Source organism: Nansenia antarctica (genome assembly GCF_963989245.1).
Source record: "Nansenia antarctica genome assembly, chromosome: 4".
NCBI classification, from domain to species: domain Eukaryota; kingdom Metazoa; phylum Chordata; class Actinopteri; order Argentiniformes; family Microstomatidae; genus Nansenia; species Nansenia antarctica.
The window spans coordinates 15,019,525-15,041,595 of record NC_137689.1 but is presented as its reverse complement, the minus strand read 5'-3'; the positions used below and the strand labels follow the sequence as shown (position 1 = coordinate 15,041,595).

General features: G+C 42.0%; 1 protein-coding gene across 6 annotated transcripts in view; it reads left to right on the top strand.

Moving 5' to 3' along the window:
- pld2 (phospholipase D2) overlaps positions 1-22,008 on the top strand; it is a 31,099-nt gene extending 9,091 nt beyond the window's left edge. For 4 of the 6 annotated variants that reach the window (XM_080528594.1, XM_080528591.1, XM_080528592.1 and 1 more), the window contains exons 2-24: positions 3,563-3,725; positions 3,819-3,946; positions 4,140-4,282; positions 4,433-4,526; positions 4,631-4,696; positions 4,827-4,885; positions 5,022-5,267; positions 5,934-6,077; positions 6,458-6,541; positions 6,763-6,841; positions 6,988-7,098; positions 7,229-7,438; positions 7,535-7,712; positions 9,058-9,176; positions 9,263-9,376; positions 9,503-9,607; positions 10,976-11,064; positions 14,419-14,532; positions 17,418-17,464; positions 17,754-17,888; positions 18,463-18,616; positions 19,190-19,307; positions 19,469-22,008. In XM_080528594.1, the coding sequence (XP_080384720.1) occupies positions 3,611-3,725; positions 3,819-3,946; positions 4,140-4,282; positions 4,433-4,526; positions 4,631-4,696; positions 4,827-4,885; positions 5,022-5,267; positions 5,934-6,077; positions 6,458-6,541; positions 6,763-6,841; positions 6,988-7,098; positions 7,229-7,438; positions 7,535-7,712; positions 9,058-9,176; positions 9,263-9,376; positions 9,503-9,607; positions 10,976-11,064; positions 14,419-14,532; positions 17,418-17,464; positions 17,754-17,888; positions 18,463-18,616; positions 19,190-19,307; positions 19,469-19,693 (2,877 nt within the window). In that variant the 5' untranslated portion in view covers positions 3,563-3,610 and the 3' untranslated portion in view covers positions 19,694-22,008. Of the gene's footprint in view, positions 1-1,756; positions 1,777-2,624; positions 2,765-3,562; positions 3,726-3,818; positions 3,947-4,139; positions 4,283-4,432; positions 4,527-4,630; positions 4,697-4,826; positions 4,886-5,021; positions 5,268-5,933; positions 6,078-6,457; positions 6,542-6,762; positions 6,842-6,987; positions 7,099-7,228; positions 7,439-7,534; positions 7,713-9,057; positions 9,177-9,262; positions 9,377-9,502; positions 9,608-10,975; positions 11,065-14,418; positions 14,533-17,417; positions 17,465-17,753; positions 17,889-18,462; positions 18,617-19,189; positions 19,308-19,468 lie in introns of those variants that run through there. The other 2 variants (XM_080528593.1, XM_080528590.1) reach the window with 2 other exon arrangements.
- Positions 22,009-22,071: the final 63 nt, after the last annotated feature.

The following is a 22,071-nucleotide window of genomic DNA, read 5'->3' as shown; positions in this document are numbered from 1 at the left end:
GCCGAAATCGAACTGGGGACCCTGCGGTTACATGGTCAGCGCTTAACCCACTACGCCACCTAAGCGCCCCAGGTCCCATGTTTTGAGTATCAGTGTCCGTGCGTGCACATACATTTGGGTCTTTGATGGGCCTACTAATACACAAACTGTGAAATAAAACAACCCAGTCAGTTTTTTGTGGGTTGCCTATTTCAGAAAACATGCAATTCAACAAGCCATTCAGATTTGCCGCCCCATCCTACGTAAAGTGGGGTCTCATTAGAATTATACCGCTCCCCCATCTGAGTATCTCCACCCACGGCTTTTCCTGAAAGAGGAATAAATACCACTTGTCTGTTACTAAGCGGCAGACTAGGTAAATGTATTTTAAAAATATTTGTGCTGTGTTTTTTTGCCTAGCACTAACAGCTTACTATATTAGGTATTACATTTCTAGAAAGTTACTGGCGTTACTTCCTGCAGGATCCACAATAACGTTTACAATATTAGTTTAATGATACACGTGTGAAAAATAAATGGTCAAACTGCAGGAATTCATTTGCTTGGCAATGTTGAATTGAGAATCAAGGACCCCAATTGAAATAAGCCAGTGGCTTTCTTGGGTTTTTATCCTGTTAGTTGACCTTGTATGTAATATGTACTTTCATGTACCTACTTAATCTTCTAATAAAGTTTTCAATCAATCAATCAATTGTGTAACTTAGCTAATACTTTTTCTGTCATTTGTCATTTGACCATGTTGGTGGGGTGAGTGCCCATTTATTTTTGGATTGAGCCCCTGCTCCCCAAAATGTCTGTGCACAGCCATGTCTGAGTCTCCTTCCTCTTCTTCATCAGCATCTTCTTCTATCCCAGGTTGAAACTCATTCTCATCTCTCTCATCATCTGACAGCTCCACATCTGTATCTCCCTCAACTATCCAGTAAAGAATACTCTCTGCTTCAGTTCTGTCTCCTACAACAATGTTGTTGAGTCATCAACTACAGGAAAGACAAAATGTTAAAATGTTAAAATCCAAGACTCCCTTTTCCAGCTGTTGCCTAGTTGCTCACAGCTGGAAAGTGACTTGCGTAGGTGTCTCGGATGTATCTTTGACCACGGGCTCTGTATGAACTGCTTTGTATCCGGACTAAAGCCCAGTTGAGACTTGTCCTCTTTTGTATCTGAATAATCAATCTCAATTGTTGGAAGGAGGATCTTAAGCCAGAAAAAACAGACACTGCCATGTTTGTCCCACCTCAATCTGGTTTCACTTAATAACAACTCTATATGAAGTTAAAGCCCAATTGTTGCCCCGACGATTGGACCATACGAATCTGAGAAGAATTTCCCCCTTGTGCTATCTGTAGACTGTTGTACAATGTTATAATAACGTTTTAGTGTTTCACTAATGGTTCCTGGCGTTACTGAATGTACGAAGATTTGTAATAGGCTATCGCTGCGACAAAATCACTGCTCGCTTCGTGACGCGACAATTTTCTCTGACAAGGAAACAAATGAGAAACACATTCTAAGATCAACAGGTCGCACTGCTGTGTCAGATAGCCTCCGTAAGACCGTGAGACCAAAAGGCAGCAGGGACTTTATCTTGAGCATCGTTTAGGGTGAGTACGGTAACGGTATGAATACAACTTTAAAAAGACTACAGTGATAAGTGGAGGGCGGAGGATATAATGGGTCAACATCCTAACGTTTATAGAAAACATTCGACCTTTTCAAAAGACATGCAGTAGGCTAAATCTTCCAGATACTTTTCGCCTAATTTGACTTTGTAACGTAAGTATATAGGCCCTAGGCTACACTTCATACAATTACAAATCACATATACCCTTCGCTGTTGTAGCGTTGTCGGATCCATGCAGAATACTAATGGTGTTCTGCTTGGGACATTCCTCGGATGATACTAACTCTCACATTTCCAAATGGATTCCTATAGTTGTTTTAGAACTTTGCAAACTAGGGACATTTAGGAATGGGTAGAGGCGAGATTAACAGCCCGATACCAGGAATGCTATAAAACAAAGCTATCCTCGTAGCATCTTGTTATTCATTGACGGACTGTTATTTCTAGGCTATTACGCAGCTATGCACGGCATTTGAGCATGTGTGGTATACAAGAGGGAGTGGTTTTTTGATGGTCATTGCTGCTCTGAACCTTCTATATTTGGTGTTAATGTTAATGTTAATTTTATTTATAATGCGCCCCCCATCCAACTTTTACATCGGCCCGGGGCGCAGCATGGTGTGTTTTGTCTCTTGCCTATTTACAGAAGAAAACTATGAACTGAGCTCTTAATTGCTGTGTATACCTAAACGACCCCCTGGTCTAAACCCAGCAAAAAGGTTTTGATATATGGGAAAACACAGAATTTAAATAACTTACGTTTCTTTAGCCAACTATCCGCAGTAGCCTACTATCCCTACTATCCTGGTTTACCATTACATTAGGCCCTTTGATAATAGGTGATTTCTACTCAACTGGTCTGCATTAGAGCAAAGAACATTTCTGTTGCTCAGCAAAAATGATGTCTCTCTCTCTCTCTCTCTCTCTCTCTCTCTCTCTCTCTCTCTCTCTCTCTCTCTCTCTCTCTCTCTCTCTCTCTCTCTCTGCCCTCTCTGGATAGTGTTCCACCTGAAACCTGGTTGCCCTGGCAACAGTGCACTGAGCCAATCAGAATAACCTCCTCCCCACACACCCGTAACACACCCTTCACTATTATTGTCAGTGTTCCCACACTTCTCACACTGCAGATGATAATACCAGGTAAATATCTGTGATATCTCTGTCGTTGCTGATTGAAATGCTGTTCTCTTCAGCTGGATGGATCTTTACCTCTAGCTTCCTAGCATGATATCCTCATGCCAGTGTTCATGCTATTGAGCTGTTGACATGGCTTGCTCTGAACTTGCTACTAGTGTGGTGTGGTGTGAGCTGTTCCATTCACTTGTGTGTTTGCGGCACTTGAGCGTAGATTAGATATGTGAAGCCCAATCATTTCCAGTTCAAATATAACTTTTCCTATACTCTGTCAGATATCCTTTAGGGCTACTGTCTGCAAAACATGTTTCACAAAATGTTATTGGGGTAAATTTGTGTCCAAATACCCCGTAATAGTATATGGTAGTATCTGCACACCTGATATGATAACTGCAGGTGCAAAAAGAGTAGAGAAATCATTTTTGATCTGTAAAGAAAACTGCAGTCTGGTCAATGTGTCATGTATCACACTGAAAGTCTCCTGACTTAAACGCCAGTGACTAAGTACAGTGAGTCATATAATTCTCTTGGGTTTTGTTTTTGATTTTATCCAGTCCAGTATTGTTTGTATAATATGGTATGTAGGTCTAGGGCAGATTTGTTTCTGTGTTTAACACATTCTGCTCTGCTAAGACTCAAACTAATCCTCAGAAAAATGTTGTCTTAACTTACTCAGAAAACAACAAGATTGTTGGATTGGAAATCAGGATATGTGAAATCACAGTAAAAACAATAAATCACAATAAACCTCAGTTTCTATTTTAGAATCTATAGAATGAACATGCTGATTTTTTTTTTCTTCAGGTGTCATTTAATGTTTAGTAAGAGGGGGAGAGCAGCAGCTGCACTATCATGCCCATTCCAAAAGAGGGCGCTACAGAGGCCCAAACTCTGAAGATGAGACGCTGCTCCCAGGACAACTGCCAGCTGAGTGCGGAAACGATGGACGACCTCACACACAGCTGTGGTGAGGAAACATAGTAGCTGATCGGCCATGATGTTTTCATTCTCCTACTCGAGTCAAGTTCTGGTTATAAATACTTTGCATGTATCCTTGCAGACGGGCGTCCCTTCGTGGTGGTCCATCATCTGCGGGAAATGAATGAGGCAGGTGTGCCTGTGTTACTGCCTGGTTCCACTGTCACATGCAGGGTGGAAACCACTGAGAGATATACCACCCGCTCCAAGGTGTGTGTGTGCGTGTGTGTGTGTGTGTGTGTGTGTGTGTGTGTGTGTGTGTGTGTGCGTGCGTGCGTGCGTGCGTGCGTGTGTGTGTGTGTGTGTGTGTGTGTGTGTGTGTGTGTGTGTGTGTGTGCTGTACTGTATACAAGTGTCTTGTTTCCCCAGCAGATCAATGTATATGACATGTCATCTCTGCTAGGTTCGTGTCTGTACTCTGTACAGTGTGCGTCTGACTCATGGTATGTTCACCTGGATGGTAAAGAGGAAGTACAAGCACTTCCAGGAGCTGCACCGGGACCTTTACAAGCACAAGATGATGCTCCAATTCCTGCCTTTGGGAAGGTCAGCACTCAACTCAGCTCAACATGCAAATCAACCCCTGACTGTGCAGAAAGTATTTGGTTTGCAATTCAAATCAGAGTGATGGCTTGCTGTGATTTCTGTATTTGTTTAAGCAGTGTATGTTTAGAATAATTAAATTATTTTGTGTAGATTTGCAGCCCAGAGGCAGCAGCTAAGGGCTATGACTGAGGAAATGCCAAGTCTACATGGGACTGACAGAATAAGGAGGACCTCCAGCAAACAGGTATGACTTTCACAGCCACAGACACCTGTGTGTTTGATCATGATGGGTTGGCTTTCGATAGTGTATCCATTTCAGATATATTTCTTCCCTTATTACTGTTTCAGAAATATCTTGAGGAATACCTAAATGGCCTGCTGGAGAATGCGTTCTGTAAGAACTATCGTGGCATGGTAAGAGAAGTTCGATATAACACACACACACACACACACACACACACACACACACACACACACACACACACACACACACACACACCGATCAGCACAGGCAGTATCAGTTGATGTTTTTTTCTGATTCCAGCTGGATTTCCTTGATGTCAGTCCTCTGTCCTTTGTCAGTGAACTTGGACCCAAAGGCTTGTACGTACTAATGATAATCTTTTAGAGAGAGAGAGAGGAAGAATTTATGGTGTACATTTGAATGAGTGTGAGTGTTTCTACATTATGTCAGTACAGTATGATGTCTAGATGTTAGTTATGTCTCATTGTGTATCAGGGAGGGCGCCATCTCCAAGAGGTCCGGGGGACACCGTATCCAGGGTCTAAACTGCGTTGGCCATCACCAGCTCTGTTTCCGCTGGTCTCACCGCTGGCTCGTGGTCAAGGACTCCTTCCTGCTCTATATGAACCGAGAGGCTGGGGATGTTTCCTTTGTACTGCTCTTTGACCCTGAGTTCAAAGTTCAAGTGGGGCGTGCCTACACTGACACTAAGTATGGGGTCTGCTTTGAGAACTTCACCCGGTAAGTCTATTTGATGTCCAAAAATGTGGTCAAGAAAGTCAAGAAAAGGTCAAGAAAAGGCTATTTAATATCCACATCTTAAATGTAGCAAGTGGTACCTACTGTATAAACATTATCTGATACCCAATAACTCCATTTAGTTTACCCCTAGACCCACCAGGGTTTCTAGTGAATTGTATTGCGTGTCTATTACTGAGTATATTCATTTGAAATGAATGGCTAACAAGAAGAGAGCTCTGATAATAATGCCATATATTAAATCTCATCATTTAATTAATCCCTGACTTGATTTAAGCCATCATGATGAAACATTTTACAATAACTATGTTGTGTGCTTGATAATTTGACATCCCAACATTGTGTGCAAGTGCACAAAATGGGTGTCTCACAGACATTTGAATTGTTCTTGCTCTCATGACTTTAGGGTTAGATGTCTGCAAAGTCATTTGAATTTGCACAAGTAAAACATGTTGCATGCACACACATCATTGCACAAATCAAATGTCCTCACGTGAGGTGTGGCATCAAAGTAATGCCATATGTAGATACCAACATGTATACGACATGTACTGTATGATGTATTGTCCCACAGTATGTTTGTGTTTATTGTGTATCTCTCTGTGAGACCCTGTAGGAGTGCTCTAATGTGACCTGTGCTGTGTTTAGGACTCTGGTCATCAAGTGCAACAGCTACAGACAGGCTCAGTGGTGGAGTCATGAGATCAGCAGGCTGACAGAGCCTTGTGACTTTTTCAAGGTGCAACGCTTCCAGGGCTTTGCTCCGCCACGGGAGGACACACTCACCAAATGGTCAGATGTGTGTGTGTGTGTGTGTGTGTGTGTGTGAATTTGTATGCATATTTGATACCGTTCCTTGGATTACAATGAGCCCACCCTCCGATTTATACCTCCAAATGGACTTATATATATAGATATATAGATATATATATGACTTAGATACCTCCACTAGCCTCCACTGGTGTGGGTGTGGTTGTGGGTGTGGGGGTGTATGTGTATGTGTGTGTGTGTGTGTGTGTGTGTGTGTGTGTGTGTGTGTGTGTGTGTGCCCGTGTGTGTGTGTGTGTATGTGTGTTGCCTCACATTCTTTTGATTCTGTGCTAGGGTATGTGTATAGCTTTGTGCTACTTTAACTTGTATGTGATGTATTTTTTTTATTGATTTGTCGTAAGGTATGTGAATGGCAGTGGCTACTTTGCAGACCTGGCTGATGCTCTGGAACAGGCCAAGGAGGAGATCTTCATCACAGACTGGTGGTGAGTGTTTGACATAGCACTGGATGTTCTAAAAGCCACAAACTGTGTGTGGATCTCTAAAGATAGTATAAAGAGAATTTGCACCCAAATGCGCTTAAGAACACAGCGAAAGAATAGTGTAGCCTACTGTATAAAACATCTTGTCAGATATGGCTGGTTAGTCATTTGTTAAAAGTGTGTAGATATGTATAGATGGTCGATATATCTTGCTCTTGTCCTAGGCTCAGCCCAGAGGTTTTCCTAAAGAGGCCAGCTACAGACACTTACTGGCGCCTGGACGAGATCCTCAAACGCAAAGCAGTATGATCCCACTATCCATCTCTCTCTCCAAACATCTTTCAAAAAAATCGTTCAAATGATCTCTAGTTTCCCTTGTGGTTCCTCTCTAAAAACACTAAAGGAGTTTCCTCTGTTTCCTCCTCCTAACATGTATTTTCTTTCTGCAGGAACAAGGTGTCAAAGTGTGTGTGCTTCTGTACAAGGAAGTGGAGATGGCATTAGGCATCAACAGTGGCCACAGCAAGAGGACCCTGATGAACATGCACCCCAACATCAAGGTCTGCTTTGCTTACACACATTTTACTCTCGCTATCTCACCCCACTCACGATGCAGTATAGGTTGAGCAGAAATGGAATTCTCAAGCTGCCATCTCTGGTGTTCTAATGTCTCTTCTGTCTCTCCAACAGGTAATGCGGCACCCTGACCATGTGGCATCTGTGGTGTTTCTGTGGGCGCACCACGAGAAGATGGTGGCCATAGACCAAACAGTGGCCTTTGTTGGAGGCATTGACCTGGCCTTTGGGAGGTGGGATGACAGCCAGTACCGGTTAACTGATCTGTTTCCTATGGTGACCGCCAACCACGATGCAGAGGCGGAACCAAAGACAGAACCAGAGGTCCAAGATTTAAAAATCAGACTTTCCTTCTCTATCTGTCACGATGTTCAAATAGTCCAGTGTGTGTGACCTTAGCTCTTACTACTGCGCCCTCAGACAGATGAATCGGCTGACCAGTTGGATGGGTCATACTATGGTCCAAAGCCACCAGAGACACCAGAGCCAGAGGAGGTGAACCCTGAGGATCTGACGAACAACACTCAGCTGTGGCTCGGGAAAGACTATAGTAACTTCATTAAGAAAGACTGGGTCCAACTGGACCGCCCATACGAAGGTATCCATACCTCTATAAACCCACATCACCATCTCTCTCTATCTTTATCTACCTCTCACATATACAATGCTCTAAGCACTACTTTACTCATAATTGTCTGTAATGAAACAAAGTTTTATGCAACATTCCATGGTGTCTACGATAGTTTGTGTCGAGTCCATGGCATAGCTGCACATCAACCATTCACCTCAACTCCTAAACTAACCCTCAAATACTTAGGCTCAATGGACTTCCTCTCAAGAATGCCTAATATTAAAATAAAGCAAGGTTGATGCTGAGTTAAACAGGGTATACACTACATCTTGGGCTACCAATATAATCACCTGCCTCGCACAAACTGCGCTCTCATCATGATTCCCAACTCACCCAAATCTGTAGGCTGATTTCAAATAATGTTATTTAATGAAGCAAGGTAAATCCGAACATCCACATAAATCAAATAATCACTCATGTAGTCTACAACCATTTACACAAATAAACATTGATTGATTGCTTTCAAATAATACTGTCGCTGGGCTGCTAATGAGTCAAATTATAACATAGGCTTCAAGAAGCAACAACCCAACTTATATGGAAACCTTTTGGAAACCTTTCTGTAAGATATTCTTGCATGACTTTGAAGGTTGTTCGTAGTATCTGCTTTCCTACGTTGTGACAATGTAATTGTAATAGCTTGGCCTGAAGTGATTCAAAGTTACTGTAGGCTACCTTGCACAAACTACAGGGCTTTTTTTCTCCTGTGGCCTAAAATAGCCTGACAACACTGAGTTTAAGAAATCAAATCCATGATTTCTAACCACCCTTATAACAATTATTTTGCGATATGTTTGTTTGGTCGTAAGAAAATGTATATAATAATAAAATAAAGTTTGACTGAATTGGTAACAATTGTACAAAAACTGTTGTAGATAGAGTATAAACAGAGCTAGAACAAATACCCTCAGGCTAATGGCATATTGGACGGCAATATCTGCCATTTCTCCCACTCCCAAAATGATTCTTATTTTTTTTGTCATCTGTGGATTTGGAATTAGTTTACATGTTTTATATGTTTTAATCTACTCCCTTAATTAAGATCATTTTTCACACAGTGAAGGAGGATGATCTTAAAATAGAACAAAGGTCATACAGATAATCATGGATACAGGTATCACCGTCTTTACCACACAGCTAAGCTTCCCACAACAACTGACAGAACATTATCTTGCAAGCTGCTTGGTGTTTTTCTTTGGGAGGCCTGCAATTTGAAGGCCACATACTGTTAGGTATGCATATGTCCAAGGCGCACATTATGTACACACACACATGGCAAGACTAGCACATTTTTTTCCTTATGTTTTTGCAGACAATGTTGATCGTACCCAGGTGCCACGTATGCCATGGCGTGACTTTTCTGCAACCGTTCATGGAAAAGCTGCCAGGGATGTAGCCCGTCACTTCATCCAGCGCTGGAACTTCACCAAGGTCGGAGTTCGGAAGGAAAACCTTTGACATGGCAAGGGTTATGTGAAATACATTTATTTTATTTCCTTTGTTTTGTCTGCCTGCAGATCTTTAAGCACAAGTGCAAGGACGCGTTCTTCCCCTATCTCCTGCCTAAGTCTCACAGTACTGCTGACTCATTGCCATTCACTGTGCCTGGGTCAAGGAAGGCCTCAGTGCAGGTAAACACACACACACACACACACACACACACACACACACACACACATACACACAGACACACACATATACACACATTCAAGCCCACACAAATGCTGTCCTCCTTTATTCTAATTTCTTTGTCTCAGGTGTTGCGTTCTGTGGACCGCTGGTCAGCTGGAACTTGTGAGAACTCCATCCTCAATGCCTACATCCACACCATTGAGAACAGCGAGCATTACATCTACATTGAGGTAGTACTGGAACCAACATGCAGCACATACAGTACAGGCAACATTATTTCATTGCACCCTATTCTCAGTTCTAATTTTAGGTCTATGTTTGAATTATATGCCCAATTAGTAGGGATGGGAATTCCATTATCGATTCTGCTTATCGGTTCGATTCTTTATCGATTCCCTTTCTGTGTGAAAAAAAAGAAGAAAAAAGTAGGCCTACACAGGTCAGTTAAAACACGGTCAGTTAAAAGTCTTTACAAACTAACTGTAAACATGGCGGACACCAACAATAACATTACCATCATTTCGCTGGCGGCCAACAATTTTACGTTATCGTGTTAACATTAACATTAGCTAGCGTTCTGTTGCTAACTTTAGTGATGTTGACTGTAGATACTCGTTAACTAATGTTGCCATTTTCATCTTTTAAAAGTCATTCAAATGAACATTAATTCATCCCATGTATAAACATGATTATTACCTGTTTTGTTACACATAGTTGCATGTTAAATAATGCTCTCTAGAGTACCAATAAAGCCGCAACCATAACATCACCACGACATGCTCCAACATGTTACAACAAATAACAGGAACAAAACTTGTTCTTGAACATTAGACAAGAATGATTTACGGGCAGACATAATCAAATGTACTGCAATTAATTTGCTGCGGTATCTATAGCGTGCAACACACAACTTTGACTAGCTAGACTAGAGCACAGTGCTCTGAACGGGGACGCTTTGAGTGCTCTGAATTTCCGAATGACCAGAGAGCACCCTGGGTGTGCTCCGGCGGTCTCAGAGCATATTTACAAGTAGCAATGTTGTCATTTTTCTTTGTGACCTGAAGCCACGCTTTGGACTGTTTCTTCCTAGACTCCACCATGACTCCTTGTTGCAAGTGTCAGAGTTTGGCATCATCATGACGCACAAGTTTTGGCAACGTGCAACTATCAGTGCATAACATGCCGGCATCGATAAGGGAATTGATAACCTTGGAGGTATACGACTCTGATGCATCGAAACATTTGTAATTCTCGATTCCCATCCCTACCAATTAGTATACAGCACTTCCAGATTTGTTTCTTAGACACATAAGCACATTTTTATCTGGTCACAAGGGTTAGAATTGTAGCCTTATTTCTAATGCATCTTGCCGACTTTGTCCGTCACTTGGGGCCCTACCTAATCTTCACTCTCTAACTATGCACATGCAGCCAACATGACAATGAAAAAGATTTGTCCGTTAGTATGTTTACTCTAGCAGGTGAGGCCTGAATATAATAGCAGTTTCTGGTAATGTGTGGAGCTCCCTACCCGTCAAACCCCACAGAGTCATACTCATACCCACAGAGAGACTCCATCTGTTCTCCTCTGCCCTCAGAACCAGTTCTTCATCAGCTGTGCCGATGGGAAGAATGTCCACAATGGCATTGGTGATGCCATTGTGAAGAGGATCCTGCGTGCACACAGGTAGGTGTGATTATCATAATCTATTTCTATTCAGTTTATGGCCCACCACTATTACAGAGCTGTACTGTAGTGTGTGTGTTTGTATGTATATATTATATACTATACAGTGTTTCCTCTACATGCATTTCATCGTGGCGGTCCGCCACGATGGAATTTCCTCCGCCACCATGCAGATTTCTCAACCCAAAAAAAAAAAAAAAGATTTAGGCCGCTTTTCAGACCTTCACAGCGCTAGACACACCCACAAGCGCGAAGCGACGCGCTTGCAAAACTGTTTTGTGATTCCTCATTTAAATTACGTTGTACCTGTTACAATGACAATAAAGATCATTCATCTTCATCAAGATGAGAGATGGAGCGATCCGCTCACACAGCTGTCCCGCATCCGCTAATCAGCGCAGCACCGAACCGCCGGGCTCGTTGAGCGGATGCGAGGCAGCTGTGCCCGGGACCGGCCACTTCACATAAAGGAAGGAAGGAAGGAAGGAAAGAAAGAAAGCCGTGCACAAACGAGAGCTAAGTCAGACCGGGACGCTGCCAGTATGTGTGAGAGCCGGACTGCCGGCGTGAACATTTGAACCGTGTCATTTTATTTAATGGACCATTTCGTTGTCTGGTACCTGTACTGTAGCAATGACAAATAAAGTCCATTCCATTCCATTCCAGAGAGGGACGGACGGACGGACTACCCTTGTTTTTAATTTACAGGAAAACATTTTATTTTCGAGTTTTGGCTGAAATGACGTCGTTGTTTTGAGCGCGCGTGCGCGTTTCATGCGCGTGCACGCGAAAAAATCGGTCAGCACTACCCGCCACCATGGTAAAAATTCCTGGAGGAAACACTGCTATATATATCAGGGTTTCCGTTAACCGGTAATTACCGGTCTTTGTCCGGTAAAATTTGTTGAAGTCCGACAAATTGAAAACTCGTCGGACATAAATGTCCGGTGAAAATAATTCCCTCTAAGCACAATTTGAATACAATTCGCTAAAGTTCACATTCTGATTCCTTCTATTTTAAAAAAGACGAATATATAGGCTATGTATTTCTTTTATTATGATATGATTTGACACCGGCATGATGATGACTCCTAATGTGTAGGCTGCCTATGCGAAACAGCGGTTGTTTCCGGTGTGCGCTATAACTCGTGCACAATCGAGTCGAGGCAGAGAGGAGGATAGCGATGTTTCTCTCTGTGATAGTGTGATTATGCAAGCCTTTTCTGAAAGGGATGAGAACCCGATTGTTTCAGCTTCTCCCAGGGAGAAAGTTGTAGAGTTACCATCCTCCCCGAGTCCTACCATACCATCCGCTGACAGCCTATCTCTGCCTGTAACCGGCGAGCGATTGCGTGTCGCTCAAGTAGCTGATCAGTCATTAAACAAATGTTTTTTACATGCAGCTAGTGAGGAATCTGAAATAGGGGGCAACGTAGTTTATTTCCTTAACGATGGGATATTAATGCGTAAATGGTCTCCTCCTAATGCAAATGGTTGTGAGTGGAATACTGTAAAACAAGTGGTTGTGCCTGTGGGTTATAGACAACAGGTGTTATCTGTAGCACATGAGAGCCAGTGGTCAGGACATTTAGGTATAACTAAAACTTATCAGCTGATATTGAAACATTTCTTTTGGCCCGGACTGAAGGCGGATGTTGCCAAGCACTGCCGCTGTTGCCATACTTGTCAGATGGTGGGTAAGCCTAATCAATCCATTCCACCCGCACCATTGCATCCCATTCCTGCTATAGGGGAGCCATTTGAACGTGTAATAATTGATTGTGTTGGACCTTTGCCTAGGACTAAAAGTGGAAGTCAGTATTTGCTCACTATTATGTGCGCTGCTACTCGTTTTCCCGAAGCTGTTCCGTTGCGTAACATATTAGCCAGCTCAGTGGTGAAAGCTTTAACAACGTTTTTTTCCACATTCGGTCTTCCTCTTGTTATACAATCTGACCAGGGCACTAACTTTCAGTCTAAGCTTTTCAAACAAGCCCTAAGAACGTTAGGGGTACGATGTCACGCCAGAAGCCTACATGCTTGCACTGTTCAATAAAATGTTATACATCTAGACATTGTGGTATTTCTTTATATACGTATCCCAGCCTGCCTATTGTTTCTCAATAAACAGTTATGTTCTCCTCATTGTCATACTCCCGAGTCCGATTAAGTATGATTTGACAGGCAGCTAAACGAAATGCCTTCCCAACCAGCGAGACCTGGTTATAGAAATGACGTTGTTTTATTGATAAAAAAAAGGGTAAAACTGGAAAGAGAAAATAGAAAACTCACATTAATCCCAAACAATTTAACAAACTTCAGTTAACGTAATGTGGAGTCCGTTCATTGATCGATGCTGTCTGTTCAGTTCCCAGTGAGGCGCCCGTTCAGCGCTGGACATAATGGCATAGCGCGCATGCGAATCATGTTATATTATTATATATTATATAGCTCGCATCTAATCGTATCGGATGAGAAATAGACATTAAATGGCATATATAGGCCGCTACACAACAGTTATCACCGCGACAAACAGCTATATTAGATTTGAAGAAAAAAAAATATGATTTTGAAAAAACATTTTTTAATTATATTTTAATATGATGACCGGAATATATCACGTTTGTCCGGTAAATCGAAATCTTCCCGGACACGATGTCCGGCGGCAATTTTTTCTAACGGAAACCCTGATATATATATATATATATATATATATATATACACACACACTGTATATACACTTTATTATGAACACTATACTAATACTGGATAGGGCCTCCCTCTGCTCTCAAAACAGCCTCAATTCTTAGTGGCTTTGATTCCACAAGATGTTGGAAACATACCTTTGAGATTCTGGTCCATGATGACAGCAGGTGTACTTTCAAGCTGTGAATCTCCCTGTTCTAGATCTGGTGACTGGGAAGGCCACTGAAGAACGCTGAACTCATTGTCATGATCATGAAACCAGACGACTTTTGCTTTGTGACATGGTGCATTATCATGCTGGATGTAGCCATTAGAAGAAGGTTACATTGTGGCCATGAAGGGATGGTCAGCAACAATACTCAAGTAGGCTGTGGTAATCAAGCAATGATTGATAATTGATTGGTATTAATGGGGTCAAAGTGTGCCAAGAAAGCTTTCCCCACACGATTACACCACAAGGTGTTAATAATGTGGTGTGTGTGTGTGTGTGTGTGTGTGTGTGTGTGTGTGTGTGTGTGTGTGAGTATGAGTATATAGCACATGACATTACTGGACTGATCATCAACTGTGTAAAGCTATTAAGTTCATCTTCTGTTGGTCCTTTTTCCTCTCTCTCTTTCTCAAACTCTTTTTGCTGCTGTTTTTCAGTGAGCAGAAGAAGTATCGTGTATTTGTGGTGGTGCCTCTACTGCCTGGGTTTGAAGGAGACATCAATGAGGGAGGTGGAAATGCCATGCAGGCCATTCTGCACTTCACTTACAGGTCAGAGGCTTTCTCTGCAAGCAAACAAACACACACACACATACACACACACACACACACACACACACACACACACACATTGTCATGACTCAACAAGCTCTGCATGTAGTTTAGTCAATAATCGAAACGGCCCGTTCACAGACAGGGCCGAGGCCAGACACAGAAGTGCAGGTAAGCTCAGTTGGCAGTTTGACGGTACCAAGTAAGGTGGTAGAGGGGAGAGGCATATCTTAGCTCCTGGTGTGCTCCGAACGCGTTCTCTCCTGGTTCAGGGATAGTCCAAGCAGGGTTGGTAGGATATGGTATCCCGTTTGTTTAGTTTCAACATATAACATATATGGACATGATAGCTTACGACAACAACACACATTAGGATAGACAAACTGGACAAGATGAGGGGGTAGGTCACAGTCCCAATTGAACCACGTTAACTAAAGGTCAGTTCAAACCAAAGATCCATGACCAGACGAGACCGTTTTAGAACGTTGCAGAGAAAAACTCGGCAACCATTTGCAACCAACGTTCTAAAACTGGGAAGTTCAGACCAAAGATTAAAGATTTTAAAATATGGGGAAATTTGGCCGGAAGATTACGGTTTCACAGTTACATACAAGGATGATGGACAAAGACAGGTGGATCGAACCAAAGCTGTATGCCGGCATTGTTCAATTACGATCGGTTATGCGGCTGGCTGTACGTCGAACTTGAGACGGCATCACCCGAATGTAAATATCACCGGTACAAAAAGAAAGAGTGAAGTACAAACCCAGCTCCCCATGACATTTAAGCAACCACCACTCGCTAACAATTCAGACCGGGCCAATGCCATAACAAACGCGTTTGACAAAGGTGTTTTTATAGCAGCGGACATGCAACCATACTCCGTTGTTGACAGTGGCGGGCGGTGCATTTCACACCTAGGCCTTCAGTGATGTCCGACACATTCCTACCTGAATTATTCTACCTCTTAATACCATCGTTATGACGCCATGGCTCTAGAAACTAGACAGAAACACAGTATAACCGGGCGTTGCATCACCTTAACATAGTCAGACAAGTACAACAGAGTTATATTAATATTTCCGAAGCATTTTTAATCAATAAATCCGCATTTACAATGAAGAGTGTTAAACTAACATCTTTAAGATCGCTACATTACCCACTTCTGTCGTCTCGTCCACCATAATAGCGACAAAGGGTGCCTTTTTAATCTCCATTTTGATCTCTTCTTCCATCACTTCAGCAATAGCAAAAATCAGGTCGTTTTGTATTTTGCCTGACGTCCCAGTAAACACTTTGTTTGTGGACAGGTGGTAATGTACATCTGGGTTGTTTTCAGCCAGAAAAGAAAGAAGCTCAACGTAGTTTCCTCTGTTTGTGGACTTGGCGCTTTCATCCTGTCCCCTAAATGAAAGTTATTGTTTACCCAAAAACAGGACACAATCGATCAGTATTATCGATCAGTCAACGAAAGCTTTCGTTGTGAGGCTCCGTTTCCCTGTGCACTTTCAAAAGTTTCACATCTACCGGCATAGTTCCGCATCTCAATAGTGAATATCAATAGTGCGTAGCAATAGTGCGTAGCAATAGTGCGTATCCAATCAAAAGACGTGCTGGGTGCTGACATCATTGAGCCTTACAGCAGGCGCCGTTGTTGTTTGCTCGCATCTACGTAGGTTTACTAGGTACGCCACATGTTTTCTCGTTCCAACGTTAAGTTACAGGTCGAATCCGCTTCACCGTTTAATGTGAAGGCGGGCAGATTTTTGAGCCCCCTAGCAACACATTTTGATTGGATAAAAGCTCTAACATAAAGGCCAGCCCTCCAAATCTCAATCGGAGACTGGAAGCAGCGCAACCAAGAGGAAAGCTATGAAATGAAGAGAATAGACTATGGGGAATCATTAATACATATTTGTGGAAAATATATATTAAAATAAAATGTATATTCTGATGATGTTTAGGCCAGCAGAGAAGGCCTTGCTGGCCCTGACGGCACACCACTGGTTGTTGAGAACATAGGATTTAGACACATGTTGAAAGTAATGGAGCCTCGTTACTTAGTTCCCTCTCGTCCACATTTCAGCCAGAAAGTCATACCAGCCCTTTATAAGAAAGTACAAACTACAGTTGTCCACGACCTATCCAAAAAAACAAGAATAGGCTTGAAGAATAGCCATCATTGCGGTCTGTAGGATACGCTTTTATGCCCATTTTGTTTTTGTTTTTGTTCTTTTTTGTTCTTATTGTTATTATTTGATAAGCCTACTAGACGCTATAGGCTGTGCTTTTAATTACATTTATTTGTGGAATTAATTAATTTTAATTTATAACTAAGTATCACATGTTTGTCGTTGTGTGAAAAGAATAATGATAATAATAAAGTTTATTTGTATAGCACCTTTTATAGAGGAAATGAAGCTCAAAGTGCTTTGCAACAAATAAATGACATGCACTGAGTGCCTCAAATATAGACATAGAATTAACATAGAAACATGTTAAAAATGCTAATGTAAGATAAGATGGAAATCACAGTGGGAAGTGCACTGCAAGACACCTTGTGGCGGGAAACGGTATAGCAGCAACTACATTCATCATTTTAAATTGGCGGCTCCCTCAAATCACTACGTGATTTTTAATCCCACGGTTATACCGTAAACTGTAGTGAAATATGAGGACGGTTTAACGGTTTCAAAATGTCTATATCGCCCAACCCTAATATGCACATATTATTTACTCCTTTTAGAAACGCAGCATATTCACGTTTTCACATTTTCAGTGTGGCTGTACAGGGCTGCAATGCGCGAAACAACATGCTTCACCTTTAACTATTGTAAGATACTGTTGCTAATTTTATGTTGCATGTGAATATTGATCTGTTCCAGGACTATGTGTCGAGGAGAGTTCTCCATACTGATGAGGCTGAGAGAACGTGAGTTTCCTGTTGTCTTACTCCATTTGACTGAATATCCATCTGACGTCATCAGTGTATCTGTGTCATCTCTGTTAACGTGTCTGTTCTCCTCTTTCTTTGTCTGTTCGGCTAATACCTCCTTAACTGAAGGCTTTAACATCTGACGGTATCTGTTTATAGTTCTCAACTTTCATCCTCTGCTCATATTTTCATAGAACGTCCCTTCGTCTGTTGAAGCTATTTGCTACATTAATTGTCTCTAGATTGATGCCAGTTTGCCAAAGAGTGTATGTCCCCCATCCCACAGTTGAGGACCAGTGGAGCGAGTACATCACCCTGTGTGGCCTGCGCACTCACTCCCAGCTATCCCAGTCCGTGGTCACTGAGCTCATCTATGTGCACAGCAAGACCCTCATAGCCGATGACCGCCGCTACATCATTGGTGAGTCATCTATCAGATTCAGAGATCGGGCACAATCACAATCACTGTGAGTCATCGATGGGCTCTAACCCTACCTACTGTAGCTAATTACTGCCTCTGCATAATAATCACAAGGTGAATGATATGCAGTGCTAATAAAACGCTGAGCTATAAATGCATCCTAGACTTCAGGGGAGGCGTAAACCCAAAAGGAGCCTGTATTAAAGATGAATGGCATTTCTAAGAGGATTTCATTCTAATGGTTATTACATGTTTTGCTGTTTCTGTGAGGACATCATACACGAACTGAGTGTAATGCCCCGCCTTTGGTGACAAAAACAGACCTAGAACACTGTGGTATAATGCATTAGTGACAGAAATGATTTACTCTTTTCAGCTAGAGTCCATGAGACACAGGTAGGCGAGTTGCAATGTGGTCTTGTTAACCATATATTCTGTTAACCTGTCTTCTACCCAACCTTAATCCCCATTCTCATACATTCTGAACAAGCCCCTGCAGCTACCATAACCACTACTATCGTACAGTACCAACACCCTCCTGGTTTCGGTGTCCTCTTCTCTCTCTGCCCTCCAGGCTCTGCCAACATCAATGACCGCAGCATGCTGGGTAGCCGGGACAGTGAACTGGCTGTGTTGGTGGAGGATGAAGAGAGGGTCTTGTCCACCATGGGGGGCGAGGATTACCAGGCAGGACCCCTGGCCCTGGCCATGCGCAAAGAATGCTTCAGGTCAGGAACGGTGTCTGTGGAGAACACACACGTTTGTGCTATTTCCCTGCAGCAGTATGTGTTAGACAGGAAAGGGTTACCACCTCTGCAGAGGTGATTCACTTCTCACAAGATGAACAACTCCCACCTAGCCGTCCATATGTTGACAAAGTAGGGGGTAAACAACTCCTCCATACTGAAATACTATCAGGCGGACTCCACTGATCTTAGATGGATCAATAGATAAGAAATGGTCTGCATTTCGGATGCAGTAAAAATGGCTCTTAGAGTGTTAGAGAGAATATGCACACAGCAGCTAAATTACTTTGCTACTCCTCTCAGAGCTTGCTGTCTATGTGCCAGCAGAGCTATTCAGCTCAAATCAGCAGCTACCAAGTATATCCTCTAGTTTCCAAGGGAACCATCTCCAATGACAATTTTGCGCAAGCGTAGTCGTCATTCTCTGTATGAAAGAATTCTGTTTGGGTTGAAATATTTCCACACCACATAACCAACGTTGACTAATCAGATATGTATTTAGTTGTCATAGCATGCAACAACTTTGACATACAACTTTGTGCATATCCCTTCTAGAGTTCTTTTAGGAGCTGATTCAGACCCCAGCATCAATTTTGAGGATCCAGTCAGTGACCACTTCTTCTTCATGGTGTGGAACGCAACTGCTAAATTGAATGCCAAAATCTATGACAAGGTATGAATAAAAGTGGGATAAAATGTACATCGTGAGTGTATAGCCAAACTCTTATGCTATCAGTGAGTCACATGCACTCTCTCATTCCCTTTCCCCCTGCTCCTTTTCCTTTCCTTTCCACATTTCCACAACGTTGTTCCTTGTTCCTTATCCCGGAGCAGGTCTTCAACTGCCTCCCCTGCAACTCAGTCCATAACATGCGGGAGCTGAAGGAGCACGCCTGTATGGAGCGTCTGTGTGACACAGACCCCCAGCAGGCTAAAGAGGAGCTGGAGGCCACCAGGGGGCTACTGGTCCACTTCCCCCTCAACTTCCTGTCTGATGAGAATCTGCTCCCTCCTCTTAGCAGCAAGGAGGGGATGGCTCCCACGGGTCTCTGGACATAACAGACCACCAGCAACAGATACCAGGATGAGAGTGGAAGGCCCTGTCCAGCAATGGAGAGGTTCATGGATCATCATCTCCTGATCCTCCATAGTTTATCTGAATGATTGTAACAAATCTATTCACTAGCACTTGCCTAGAAAACTATAACTGATCTAAGAATGAAATTAAGAAGGTTTTAGAAGACAGAGTAGATACATAGTAGACACTCTATAAAAATGGTAAACATTTGGAACACAGATAATGATGTATAACAGTGCATCATCCTTTTTATATGACCCATGTAAGGGACTTTTAGACACAGTTATTTGAAGGATAACCACTCTTTAATGTCAAAGTACAATTCTATGACATTGGATCATTGTCACAGGTCACAGCCACCATGTGTTTCTTCAAGATATGCTGAACTTGACTATTCTTTAAAAAAAACGGTGTGTTCTACTCTATAGCCTGAGGTATGGGCCTGTTGCTACTGCAGAGGATACATAACTGAATGCTATGAGAGTCAGGGGGAGGAATTGAAGGATAGATCAGAAGTCAAGAGTCTCAGATGATTGAGGAACATAGCGTACATTTATTGTTGCAAGGTTGTGGGTGGATAGCTTTTCTCTCTCTCTCTCTCTCTCTCTCTCTCTCTCTCTCTCTCTCACACACACACACACACACACACTCTCTCTCTCTTACTCACTCACTCACTCTCTTCACCTCCCAATGCAGTGCCAGCGAACCTGTCAGAACATTTGTGGTTGTTATGGTGACGGATATAAAGAGCTGACTAGATTGTGGCCTGAAGAGAAAGAGAGAATGATAGAATATGTAGACAGAGGGGCTGAGCAAGATGGATGATGGACTGAATCAGGGGTATATCAAAAGATTATATGGGAATATGGAAAACAAGAGGTGTACAGTACAGGAAAATGTTATGAAAGGAGGGTCATTTGAACTGGACGGTAATGGCAGGATTAGATATGATAGGACAAAAGAGCAGGTGCTAACAGCCATGTAAGAGGGGTACAGGGTGAAAAGAAGGGAAGGAGGAAAACATATTCAGGGGGCGCTGGCTTGCCTTAATTGTTGCGTCTTTTTGCTGTCACCATGGCAACCAAGTGAATTATTGTTATGTAACCCTGTTGTCAGTGGTCCAGAACATTCCACTTCATGTTGAGAGAGGGGAGCCAGGAGAGAGTTGGAGAGAGAGTTGAAGTTTCTCATTTGAAACAAGGGGTTCTGTTTTTTGGATTTAGACTAGACTAGAGCGACACATATGAGGTGGATGGTCTCACTTGAGACATTGTAGAATATGTGTGTAACAGATTAATGCATCCTCAACAATTGTCAATTGTTTCAAGCCTAGCTATTTGTTGTTTTACTTATTAATGTTTAATTTCTATTTCCTAAATGTAGCTTCAGTTTTATTATCAGTTAACATTTTTAAACATTGGATTTTACACTATTTATAGGGTTTTTAAAGATTTCTACGTAGTTCTTTTTAACCAGGAAACACTGCCAGCAGGAAACATGGGCATTTTATTTGCAGTTTTATTTGCAGTCTAATCAAATAATTATTTTCTGTATACGTTGATTGCTTCACTTACGTTTTTGATTTTTACATTGTTTCTTGTTTCGTTTTTTTTGCATTATCTTTAGTATGCATCATAAAACATCAGCATTTTCTACATTTACTTATATGTATTTCACCTGTCAAGACCAGAGCACTCAAGATCCATTCCTAACCAAAACCAGCCCCCTTCAGAGCTAGAACTAGATCAACACTTGTGTGTATTTGAGATAAATGGATTTTGAAGGTCTGCACAGAATATTAGATTATTATAGCAAATTCATATACAAACCATCCCTAAGCATTGTGAAAACCTTTTAAAGATCCAGACCATGACCCAGTGTATCCAGACCATGATGAGGCCAAAATCTGCTTTAATCTAAGAAAATTTAAGAAAAAACAAGACCCTGACTGAGACCCATACCAAGACCAACAGCCTTATAACAATATTGGTAGAAGTGTAGCCTACAACTTTGTGAACAAATACATAACGTACATTCTTTATAATTGTGTAATAGATGTTGCTCCAACTAACTCGTGGTATTAATCATTTTCATCATATCATGGATATCAAACATGTTTAATATAGTATTTTACACTGCATATTTTACAATCCATGTCATTTTAAAATATTTGATAATGAGCTAACATGCTTTGTGGTCCTTTCTTTGCTACTGTCTGTCCCCAATTTAATGTCCATGTCTAGTCATTACTTTAATGAATATCCTGTACATTCAATAAACATACTAATTGTAACTAACATTAAAACCGATTCAGAGTGTTTATTGATAGACTGTATGAACAGACCAATGCCATTGGTTT